We start from the raw sequence: 12,775 nt of genomic DNA, 5'->3' as shown, positions 1-12,775 counted from the left end.
ATCCCAAAGGAGTTATGGCATCAAATGTTATAATTTTGGCAACAGTGTGCAGTCTGGATGAAGCGGAGGGCCAAGCAACCCCGACTGCTGACCGTGATAGGCTGTTACCAGTCAAGATACCAGGCAATCGAGTCGGGGTAGTGTTGCACTCAAGGGACTTTAAAACAGTCAGTCACAACATAGAGAAGTTAGCCACAAAAAATATCCACAAAACTGAAGGAGAAATAACAAGGCTGTGTACATTATTGTTATTCTGTGATATGATGATATTATCATATTATTGTTTTTATCATTACCCGCCAAGTTGTTTCATCGTACAACAGCAAACTGTCACCACGTGAAGAGCGGGCGTCAAACGCCCGCCAGAAAAAGTTGTCACATGCTCAACATCACAGTTACATAGAAAAATAGCACTGTCAAAAAGTTTCTGAAACGTCTGTAGAGAAATCCAAAAAATCCCAGATATCAAAAAGAAGAAAAAAAACACATTTCCTTCTTCCGTCAACAGATAGAAGTGTGAGATGCTCTGAGACTTTTCTTCCAGGGATTTAATTTCAAAAGTTTGTGTCAGTGGCTCAGGTTTGAACATATTCCTAAAAAAGAAGACCAAGAAAAAGAAATATATATACAAGGCTAGAACTATATCTCCCATAACACACCTGGGATTCAGTTATGCCTTTGTGGATAGTGCCGAGAGGCTCATGGGAAATCAAGTGAAAGTTGTTTGTGGGAATGGAAAGGGGATTTAGCTGGAAATCAAATCCCCCTGAAGAAAACAAAGTATCGCATAAAACAACTGAAAATAAATCTATATCCACCACAACAACAGCAATTATTATACGGGCAACTGTGGCTGTAAAGCAGGTAACAAGAACAATAGGTTACTTTTTTTATCTTCTTTTTTTTTCCACGCATGCTAATGTTAGTAGCATGGTTAGCAGCCTGTTCAGAGCAGACAAACACAGTTAAATCCATGTCCTACACTTCCGCTTTTGTGATGTGTTTGGTTTTTGGAAAGGAGATACATGTACGATAAGAGATGCGACCGTCCGAGTATCGCTCTTACTACATCGCCATGCACATTTCTTCAGTATGCTGAGAAATTTAATTAAGAGCTAATTAAGAGAAATTAAAGAAACTAAAGTAACTGCCAAGGCCGACCGTTAGCATATCATTAGCTAACTACATTATTGTGTGGAGTAACCAATTACTTAAGATAAAGTTCTGTTCAGAATTAACACATCAACTATACCAGCCATTGTAGCACCAGTACTGGATGCTACTAACTGCTTTATTAGAGATTAAGCATTGAAAACATTAAAAAGTTGCAGTGTTTCCCCAAGATAACGTTAGCTTAATTAGCTAGCTAGCCACAGCTAATCAAATATGCCAGCGGCCGTTGTCATTTGCCTGTCTTTACTACATCAACATAATACAGTATTACATCTGTATGTAGCCATCACATGCATATTTTAGACCCTTTTGCAAATTGTCATACTACTCCGCTGGAGACTGAGGTTGCACCAACTGAATGTTGGTTAGCTAGCTACAGCTTATATAATCTGCTAATGACAGTAGTCGGTAAAATCAACAGTCTGTGTCCACCTACAGTATGTCTAAAATCAAGGCCCTAATGTTTAAAAACGTACTAGCCATTTTAAGGTTGATTCTTAAGTGTCCAACGTCTAATTTTGCTTGCAGTTGAGTAAACTAGTGTCTATTATGTAGGGATAAGTAAAGGTGTATCAAAGGAGTGATTTTGGACACAGCAACTGAATCTTCAGCTTGCTAAAGCTAATCAAATGTGCCACTGTTGCCATAGTGAAAGTTCTAGAATGGAAGGCTTGACTGGCATAGCAACAGTAACCAGTAACTGTGTTGGGCGGGACTTAGCGACCGGTCAGTGGGTCTGAGGAGAAAGGTATCTGTCCTAATTAGTAATAAACTGGGTACAACAGAACCATAACAACAAAACCCAACAGCTGGGAAAGGCTTTGTAACATGAAAAATAAAATATCAATCCCCCCCCCCCCCCCCCCCAAAAAAAAACAAACAAACAACACCTTTTTGATCCAATCAAAGACTTTTTTGTGTGTTTTTTTTTTAATGTGTATTTAATACCTCAGACAAAAACACCTGAGAAAAAACTGACATGATTTCAACGGGATTTTCGGTAATATATTCAATATTCAATTATGTATATTACAACTATAATCACATAATTCAAGCATATATAATATACATTTACATATATATACATACATATACATACATATATGTATATGTATATATATAGTGAGAGAATAGTTTATTATTCAATAGTTGTATGGTACAGTAGCAGTAGGGTGCATTTCTCGTTTCTCATTGGGTAAAGTTTGAAGGAGAGGTATAGACAAGTGTTTGTGTGTAAATCTATATATGATTTATCGATACAATATGCAACAAAAGAAGAAAAAAAATAAACTAAAAAGAAGGAATAAAAGACAAAGAAAGGGTATAGGCAGTTCAGTACTGTGTTTAAGGTGGTGGAAGTGTTTGCATGTGTGTGCGTGTGTGTGTGTGTGCGTGTGTGTGCATGTGTGTGTGGTGGAGGATCAGATCAGATCAGCACCATAGAAGTCCATAACAACATCAACAACAACAATAAGGGTTCAAACCTGGGTGAGGACAGTGTGTCCGAGTGTTGGTTGTGTGTCCGCATGCTGAATGTTTCAGTCACTGTTCAATCTGGGCAAATCAACCCTAAACCAGTTAGTATTTCATTTTTGCACGTCCTGGACAAACTGAGGAGTAAACAGAGAGAGAAAGACTGCAACCTTGTTGTGTCACTATTGACAAATTGTCACTGTGAGTACAGTATGTGTGTGTGCGTGTGCATGTGTGTGTGTGTGTGTGTGCGAGCCAGACACGTCCACCAAACTAAATGCAAACCCCGCCAGCAAAATTCTCCACCTTATTTATTTTCAAACATCTGCTCACATCCAGCTGTTTTGATGGCTGATTACTTCCTGTTTTCGTCTCTCTTTTTTCTCCTTCATGTTCAAAATAATTAAAAGACCTGCAATCGTTTCAAAGTCAGACACAGAATCAAATAGAAGACAACAAATCAAGTGCTTGAACGAGGTCACAAAGTAAACAAACACAAAAATGTCTTAAAACTATACAAGTTTTGTTTCACCGTCTTCCTTCTAACGCCTCTCCCCCCTTTGCCACGATCCCAAAACAATCGTTACTAAGATACACCGGCTTGTCTCGCCCCGTGTAAGATACCTGATTCAACCGTGATACATTCTCTGTAACGCCTCCACCTCCAACTAACCAGCTCAGTGAAATTGAAAATAGATTATCTGTTGTTTAGCGATAAACAGCTGGGAGGAAAAGCGTTTTGTGTGGCCCCGTGACTGTCCAGCTAAGAGCCCCTCCCTGCCCCATATATAAAATATACAAAAGATTATCTCCAAAAGCCTCCTCCGGACTATCTTTGCTAATAGAAAAATATACAGTAATCCTATGTCAAAATCTCTTTGCGTTATGGACGAAAACCCTACACCTCCTGCTCCTCTTCCTCCTCCTCCTCTTCCTCTTCGCTGGACTGGTCTTGCCTTCCTGCCCACTTCAAAAATATACATGTTTCTTTTGTCCTATTTATAGAAAAAAATTACACATCTGACCTCTCCTGGCTTGTATCCGTGCCTTGAGCTTAAAAAGTGAGATTTCACTGGCATAATGTGAATTCAACACCCTGTTTGAACTGGCCGGAGCGGCGGCCGGAACGCACTACCTGCAGAAATGCCGCGCGACACCCGGCGTAAGCACAGCACCGAGGGTGACGTAAGCTGCCGAGGTGACGCACGGAGACGCAGCACGTTGTGTGGACTTCAGCGAAGCAGCATGTACGAAGAGAGTCAAACTGGAAAACATGGCGTCGCTGTGCTTTCCTGTCGTGACATCCTGAAGCCTGCATGCACTTTTTGTGTTTGCGCCCGGTGTCGCACATTGCTTGGTGCAGATCTACGCCGGCCTCCCCCCCCTCGCCACTTCAACTAAAGTGCTGCTGTTGGTGGGTTTGCCTTGTACCCTTTTTCCTCATTTCCTCCTTCCCTCCCGCCCCTTCCTCTCGCGTCTTCTTCTTTCTCCTCCTCCTCCTCCTCCTCCTCCTCCTCCTCCGCCGCCGCCTCACAAGTCTCCGTGTCGACTCTCGTACTTGTTGAGGATGTTCCTGCAGCGGCCCAGCTCTTTCCTCATGTCGGCCACCTCCTGGCGAAGGGCGGCGTTCTCCCGCTCCAAGAAGGCGGCGCGCACAGAGATCTGGTTCTCCTTCAGTCGCCGGGCGTCCCGCGAGCGCTTCGCCGCCTCGTTGTTTTTGACACGCCGGCTCCAGTACTTGTCGTCCTGTCACCGGCGGCAGTTTGGTGTGTTGTGATGTTTGGGGGAGGAAGGCAGGGCAGGAGGAGAGCAAAAAAAAAAAGAAGAGCGCATAGGTTATAAGGGCCAGGATGCAACTTCAGAACACAAAAACACAAGAATTTACTAGGACAGCCAAGAATTGTGGGAGATGTAGTACCTTCTGCTCATTGGGGACCAGCATCTTGCGGGCCTTCTTGATCATCGGCTGAGGTTTCAGCTCCTCGTCGGAGAAGCGGTGCCGCCGTGGGTCAAACGCCTCCTGGCCCGGCACGCTGGACAGCGCCAGGTCCGCTGGGTCGGGGTCAAAGTTCACCATGACGTCGCTGGTGCCATTGACGGCCGCAGGAGGTCCAGAGGGTCCCGGAGGGCAGGTTGAAGTGGGTGACTGGTCCTGAGGCACCGCCCGTCCCCCTAGAGAGAGAGAGAGAGAGAGAGAGAGAGAGAGAGAGAGAGAGAGAGAGAGAGAGAGAGAGAGAGAGAGAGAGAGAGAGAGAGAGAGAAAATGAATTAGCTTGTTATACTGGCACTGCCAGACCTTCATCTACAGCGCTGTGAAGGAGGGTCTGGCTAGTCCACACAGAATCCAGGGTTGGGAGAACAGCGTGCTCTGGTTTATTGGCATTTATTTTAACCAATCACAATCTTCATCGTAGGTGCCACGGCAAAATCAGGAAGGAACTTGTTTTGGTGGAACATGTGTACGTTCAAAACATGTTTTGGTCCTGGAACAGAAAACTCAGATTGGACAGATAGTCTAGAGAGAGAGCAGAAAGTAATGGACATCCTGCAGAAAAGAGCAAAATCTGGCTTAATTTCCGTCAACGGAACAATCCTGGAACGTCGTGGACATAGACTAACCCAACGGTGTCTGCGATGCTCCGCCCACAGCCTTCAGGTGGCGTAACATACACCCGCTGGCCGCCATACTGGTGCTTTAACACAGTGTCTGCATGCGCACTAGCTGATACCGTATGTATCAAGCAGAAGCACTTTAAAGGCGCTGGAATTCGGTAAACACGGTGCGATACGGGAGTGAAGTCTTAACAACACCCCCGTTTCCAAGCCGACCAGAGTACAGATTTTTGGTGCGCATCAAATGAGTTTTTATATCGCCCTAAACAAACCGGACTATCAGACCAAACGCTACAGGGTTTGGTTCAAACGGGTGCTTTAACTTTAGCTTTAACTTATAAATCCACAACCCAGCTGTCTTACCCTTGTTTTTCATTTGTCACAACAACTTTCTTTTGGAAACAATTTACACTGATCTTTTTTTTTGCCACGGTGTCTTTACAGACACGGCCATCAGGAAGACAAAGATTTTCAAAGCCTAAAGTCATAAATGGGCTCACAGAAACGTTCTGGACATGCAGTGCCAGATGTGGATGCTGAGATTTAGCTGTTGATTGTCAGGAGGCTGAAGGTCAGCGGACGGTCAAAGGTACAGCTAGACACTGGATGAGTTCATATGCAATTAATACCGGACCAGCAGGACTGGCTTCATTAGTAATTTAGCAGTTCAATCACCATCATCTAGTTTTATCTGCAGATTAGAGCCCATCTGCCCTCTGAGGACGGCCACAGGGTGTCCGAGAGCAGCAGCCGAGCTAAAGGCTAACACGCTAAAGATGAAAAGACAATCCACAATGGAAGTTTTGATCGCGTCAAACTTGAACTTGGGACATCAAAATGATCACGGAAGGGGATTTAACTACTGACTACAAGGACTACTAATACCGGCCTGTAAAAATAAAGTCTAACGCCTTTAATTAAATTAATTTCTTTGTACATTTACTGTTCAATCGGTTATTTTTTTAATTATTGTATTCCACTATTATCCCAACAGCTTTCATTGTAAATCGCCTCAATTTCAGCCAATGGAAATACACCATTTTGAAAAGCTTGAAAAGTCAGCTTTTAACATCCATTTATACATCTCTTCATCATCATTATTATATTTATTAAAAACAAAAAAACGACTTGCAGACTTCACTGTCTAATTTGACCGTATTTATATTAATATTGAGATTCTTGTCATTGTGGAGTACACCAGCCTGCTTATGGCCAGACTGCATTTTACAACCCTGTTTTTTGATACTTTCAAATAAAGAAAAATCTTATTATTAAATAGTCCAATCAGCCTGAGAACATCTACATGGACATCTACAGTACATGCCAATAGTCAAAGCGATACCTTTAAATAAAGAAATATACTTTTATGTAAAGCACATGGTAAGTGTTATTATTTTATCATTTACATTAGTACAAGTAGTATTTCTTATTGTTTTCAGGGCGAGAAAAGGAGCGGATTTCAATGTATTAAAAATGGCAACAGGCAACTTCATTGGCTTTTGTGTCGTACGCAGGTCAAGGGAATGGGGGTGTAGGAGGGTTTGTATTCAGATCCTTCACTTAATTAAAAAGTACTAATAACACACTGTAAAAACACTCAAGTAAAAGTCCTCCATTGAAAATGTTACTTTAGTAAAAGTAGGTAAGCCATCATCAGGAAAATGTACTTAAGGTATTAAAAGTAAAAGTACTCAATCCTCTTCTGTCAATCAACTACGTGATTCATCTTCTAAGGATTTCAGCTGGACTTGTAGGCCGTTATATTGTTGGGTAGTTTAATTTATAATAAAACAGCTTTTAAAAACCACATGTGTTTTGTGTGCAAACATCTCAATTTGTAAATTAGTTACAGCTGTCAGATGAATATAGTGGTGTAAAAAGTACAATATTTCTCTCAAGAATGTAGTAGAGGTAGTAACTGTAATGAAAAAAAACACTCAAGCAAAGTACTAGTACATCAAATTCGTCCTTAAGTACAGTACTTGAGTAAATGTACTTAGTTACATCCACCACTGCAGCAGAGGGACATGTTCTCTCTCTCTCTCTCTCTCTCTCTCTCTCTCTCTCTCTCTCTCTCTCTCTCTCTCTCTCTCTCTCTCTCTCTCTCTCTCTCTCTCTCTCTCTCTCTCTCTCTCTCTCTCTCAGCGAGCCAAGAATGAGGCCCACTGAGATGAGTGGACCATAAAGAGGATTACCCTATAGACAGCGGATAATGTGGTCAAATTCAATTCAAAATGGCGGTGGGGCATAATGCAAGTATTTTTGTTCCCCCCCCCACCACCTCCTCTCTTTTTCTAGTCTTTTTCTAGTTTCTTACACATTTAATAACAAGTGCATGCTGTAACTCTACCTATTCTCCCTTCACTTCTCCCAACAGCATCGTGGCTGGGCCGTTTCCCACAGCAGCCCCAGTGAAACGCTTTATTTCACCAGCAGGTGTCAGGATGGAGCCAGGAACTCTGAGCGGGGCAGCGGGTTCACATGATGCTGGATTTATCACAAGCAGGACAGATTTAGTTTAACCCTTTGTGGTGCATTCACGTGAGGAAAAAAAGCAGCTCGTAGCACGGAGACAGAATGATCATATCTGAACCACAACAAGGAAATGAAACCACATCAGATCCAAAATCACATCTTTAGGGACTGATTTACATGCTTTGTTGAAAGACAACACATGATGTGGGTTAGTTGCTTGTGCGGCTGTCAATGTCTCTTCCAACCCCCCCCCAACTGGATTTCAGCAGGCTTTAAAGGCATGACATTTCACATGTGTGTGATGAAAATCAATGTTATCGAAGTAAATGAAATAAACATTACAATACCAGAAATTAAAGAAAAAAAGAACACAATGTTGTTGATGTCTGTTCAAGTCCTTCTCAGATGATTGTTAGTAAATGGTAATGCTTTTCCCCCCCGTGGCTATTCTGCATTAGCACTGCCTTTCTTTTCTGAATATAACATAGTGAACCAAGAATAACGAGTCAGTCTCTCTGCACCAGCCGCCTATCAGACAAGTCTTTATATCTGATATAACTTGATTTGTCTAACTGTTTCCTCTCTGAAATACAAAGGTTAGTTGAGCAATCATGCAGCACCAGGCAGAACTGTATTGTGTATTGTGGCAGCATTTGTAAGACGCTTTTTTATTATCATTTAAAAAAAATGTTTTTAGCTCCTGGCTCCGAGCCACCGATCATGAATAACTGCAGAGCTTTCGACCAATATATCAACCACAACAGTAGTGGAAAGATGTCACATACTTGAGCAGAATTAAACAGAAAGGAGACGTGTTTGCATATTTTTGACTTGTAAATACAGTTTCACCAGCAGAGAGAGCAGAGATGCCATCCAAACTCCCTAACAGTAACCACAGATTTTAAAGATTCAGCTTGAATGACGTACATTCTTTTCCGTTGTTCTTCACAGAAACCCAGCAATGTCCTCAGCCATCAGAGACTTTGTGCAACCGTTTTCTAAACCTGGAAATGTCAAGTCAGAGCAGCACGACTGACATTGATTTACTTGACTGCTGCTTTGAGCTGTCAGTGATTTTATTTTGCGCGTCAACCACAATACCACAACAACCAAATCCTCTGCAGGCTCGGAGAAGTCAGGCTCATGTTTCAATGGCAGGCCGGGGGTGCAACCATTTCAGGGGAAGTATATGCAGACGGTCATGCCCCCCCCCCTGCCCACCCCACAAAATCCAGCTGAAAACACTTGACTACACACTGAGAGAGCAGTGCTGGTACCACAGTGGGAAATTCTGGGTATTTACATTTGTGAGTGAGGACGTTCGAGTTCAAACTCATGTCAAACTAAATTGTTCTTTTCGGATGATTGTGTTTACATCCAATCATAAGAAGTGTGTGTACTTATTTTAATACGTCCCTTCATTTTTCTGCTTACTGTTTTTTTAAGCTTAAGCTTTCCACACACACACTTGTATTTAGGCACCTGACACCTATTTCTTTTGGGAAAATATAACCACATTTACTACTTTTATCTACAACTACTAGTATCATCTAGCCTGTTTTCTCCCAGCTTAGAGCTCATATTTACATAACCACCAGTGAGACATGAATGCATCATCCTACTGTAATTGGTTTCAGGCCAGACCGAAGAGTGGAAACCTTTGAGTATTTGGTTAGTTTGGGCTAACATTTCCCAGCTCCCATCAGACCATGGCTTATAAACAAAAGTTAAATGGATTCCCAAATACAGAAGCTTTGTTGATTAGCCAGAGTGTCGCTCTGCAGAGGTTGACAATTTGGCGTCAGGTTATGTTTTCAGTTTGGTTTGTCAGCAGGATTATGGAAAAACAACTAGCCCTATTTTGATAAAATTTGGTGGAAGGTGTAGCATGGGCCGAGGAAGAACAGGGAGGATACAGTCATTATTTTTCAAGACCCAAAATGAATGCTAAAGTTTCTCTGTGTCTATTGAGTGTGTAAATAAGCAACCGTTTGCTAACGCCTTCGATCTATCAACTTTATTAAGATAAGATAAGATTAGAAAAACCTTTATTCGTTCCATAGTGGGGAAATTGCGGTTTGCAACAGCCAAACAGGTAAGAGATTATGATATTATGTGATATGTCAGTGTTATGCTGGCAGCTTGTTTTCCGCTGTCCCCATGTGGCCCTAAAAACTGATGATACATCTCATGTATTTGAGCATCTTCGGATTTCTGGTTATCTTACACGGCACTGGAGGGTTGTGATATTTTGAGACCACGCGAGAATCACGGGATGCTACGGAAGCCCTGAAATGCAAAGTGGGAAAAAAAGTTTTTCGGGGCATTGTTAACTCGTACGTACAAGATAGTTTCTCCTACATACGACAAAAACTTAGCAATGAGTAGCGTCTCCTACATAGGAGATACTATACCGTAAACACACGAAAAAAACATTCTGTTTCTTCAAGTGATGCCTTAGTGTCAAAACAGCTGCAAAATGAACCAATCAGCGTCCGGTAAACAGCTACTGGCTGCTATAGGCGTGGTTTAGGTGTTTGGCAGCCTTTATGATTCATGCAAAATAACAAGAGCGGACATGATAGACAGATAGTTTGTCCAAGTGCCTGCCAGGTACCGTATTTTTTGAAAGTGCCTTGCCCTTTGCCAAACAGTTTCCGATGACGACTTCTCGGATGGTTCTGTGTTAACAAACCATCTGGTGTGTCAGGTAAGATGTTTTGGACTGATGGCTGGACAATTTTCGGTTGCATATTACAGATCAAATAATCCATAAACAGTGAATCCTCAGCCCTACATCCATCCTCGAAGCACCCACTACATTCAAATATATGTTTACGCACATTTCTTTGGATGTGTTGTTTACGACGCATAATGCAATGAACCCTATATCCTCTTCTATATCTGTCTATGCATCCTCGGGTCCATCTGTTTGTCCATAAAGCAGCGACTCCATCAGATGAACGGCTGCTGGCTATATCTGACTCTCTGGCAGCTGGACGGGGTTGATCCTGGATAAGTCTGGCCAAACCCCCGTCCTAATGACAACCATTTTGGGCATAAAGTTGAAAATGATCCAAAAACATGGATCGCGCTGCTGCCGGGTAAACAAGCGCCAAGCGCAGCTTCATTTCCTGTCTGTGAACAGGAGCCATTTGGACGAAGCAGCCGCTGACTCTCGGATTCTCTCTCTGCTTTCATTAATTTATCTGAGATTATGTGTTTTTCTCTTTCTGCATGTTGCTCTGCCTGTCGATCTCTGCTTCGCCCTGTCTCATCTGTCCATCAGTCTACAGTCTGCAAAGTGCACCCATGTGCTTGTATATAACGTTTTTTTGTGGATTGCTAATACTCAACTCTTTTGAGTTTAAAATGGACCATTTTCAGGCCAGAAACATCTCACTGGAACTGCAACACCAAAGTTCCTGCATTAAAGTCAAGACTTTTTAAGGTCTTTGAAGGTCTCTTTCAAGGACCCTACGGTTTAAAATTAGAGCCTTCATTTCTTATTCATATTCTTATCAAGTCAAAAAAATCCTGGTTGAAATCCTTCATTTAAAATCAGCTGCTGTATCGTCTAAAATCTCCATCACAGGATTGGCCTCGGGATGTGAAGCGTTGATCCTCGGATAAAGCGGCCAGAAGCATACTGATGAATTTGGGCAATGTATTGCAACTTGAGAACGGAAACGTTTACAGAAAAAGCCTTTTCAAGGTCCAACAGAGTTTGATAGAAAAAACTGTAAACTTGCTCCAGTGTTGACAAAGCCTGCTGGGAGAAACCAGCTGTAGTGGGCAGAGACGCCCACAGAGGCAGAAAATAGACAGGTTGAGGTTGGGGAGTCAGGTGAGCAACTCTTCCTCCTGACTAATCACATACTTGATCTAACTTTACCTTCACTTGATCCACCTACACATGAAACCAACAGCTGAACGCAACAAACCCACTGCTGCTCTCTGGAGGGGTCGTGGAAAAGGCATTTTGGGAAATGTAGGAATCTTAACAAAAACTGAAGTGGAAGTGGGCGAAACGGGTGAAACTCAAGATGTAACTAAAGCACAAAAGCCTCCCCAAATACACTGAGCTTCCCAAGCTCGTCCTCGCCATCACCCTTCAGCAGGACAGAGCGTTTCGCTTTGAATTCCGTTTAAGCCTTTTTCCTGTTTCTTCTTATGTAATAAGGGGAAACAATAACTGGGGACAATGGTTATAATTATGCTAATTGTACAAGGATGGAAGTGATAATTAGCTTCTATTGTGATTATTGTAATTTATTTTGTGGTTTTTTAAGTCTGTTTGCTTTAAAACTCTATTCGCTTTTAAACAGTCTGAAGTTGCTTTGTTTCATGCTTTACTGCAACAATACATCTACTGATTCCAACACTACTTTTGTGAGAGAATCAGAAAAGATGTATTGCTAGGTCAGTAGCACTTACTAGGAATCCACTTTGGTTTGGTGCATACATATAAACATATTTCAACAGAAAAATTGTATCACTTTTTTGCTTTTCTTAAATATTTTGTTGGGTGTCCCAGTAACTTTGTCGTCTAAGGTGCATGCCGTGTAATCACGCCATGTATCTTGGCAGTCTCTACTGTCAACTTGAGCTGCAAAGATTAATTAAAAATCAATTAGTTGGGAAATATTAAATTAATCGGGTGCCCTCGGTAGCTCACCTGGTAGAGCAGGCTTCCATATATAGAGCTTTACACCTCTATGCAGTGGCCGCAGGCTCGACTCCGCCTTGCGCCCTTTGCTGCATGTCATTCCCTTTCTCTCTCCCTTCTCATGTCTCATCAACAAATAAAGGCCTAAATTTCCCCCAGAACATTTCAGAGTGGCCTTTTATTGTGCCCAACCTAAGGCACACCTGTGCAATAATCACGCATCTTGATATGCCACACCTGTGAGGTTGATGGATTATCTCGGCAGGGGAGAAGTGCTCACTAACCCAGATTTAGACAGATTTGTGAACAATATTTGAGAGAAATAAGCCTTTTATGTACATAGAAAAAGTCTTATAACTTTGAATTTAGCTC

The 12,775-nt window shown here is 42.1% G+C and overlaps 1 protein-coding gene across 2 annotated transcripts in view; it reads right to left on the bottom strand.

Annotated features, from left to right (window-relative positions):
* Positions 1-2,081: 2,081 nt before the first annotated feature.
* The window catches only part of dbpa (D site albumin promoter binding protein a), a 32,078-nt gene continuing 21,384 nt past the window's right edge, over positions 2,082-12,775 (bottom strand). For both annotated transcript variants that reach the window (XM_034892980.1, XM_034892981.1), the window contains exons 4-5: positions 4,565-4,818; positions 2,082-4,392 (exon numbers count right to left, since the gene is read on the bottom strand). In XM_034892980.1, coding sequence (XP_034748871.1) covers positions 4,177-4,392; positions 4,565-4,818 — 470 coding nt within the window. In that variant the 3' untranslated portion in view covers positions 2,082-4,176. The remainder of the gene's footprint in view (positions 4,393-4,564; positions 4,819-12,775) is intronic.

This window comes from Etheostoma cragini, chromosome 14, assembly GCF_013103735.1.
Source record: "Etheostoma cragini isolate CJK2018 chromosome 14, CSU_Ecrag_1.0, whole genome shotgun sequence".
Taxonomy (NCBI): Eukaryota; Metazoa; Chordata; class Actinopteri; order Perciformes; family Percidae; genus Etheostoma; species Etheostoma cragini.
This window is presented reverse-complemented; position numbering and strand designations above follow the sequence as displayed.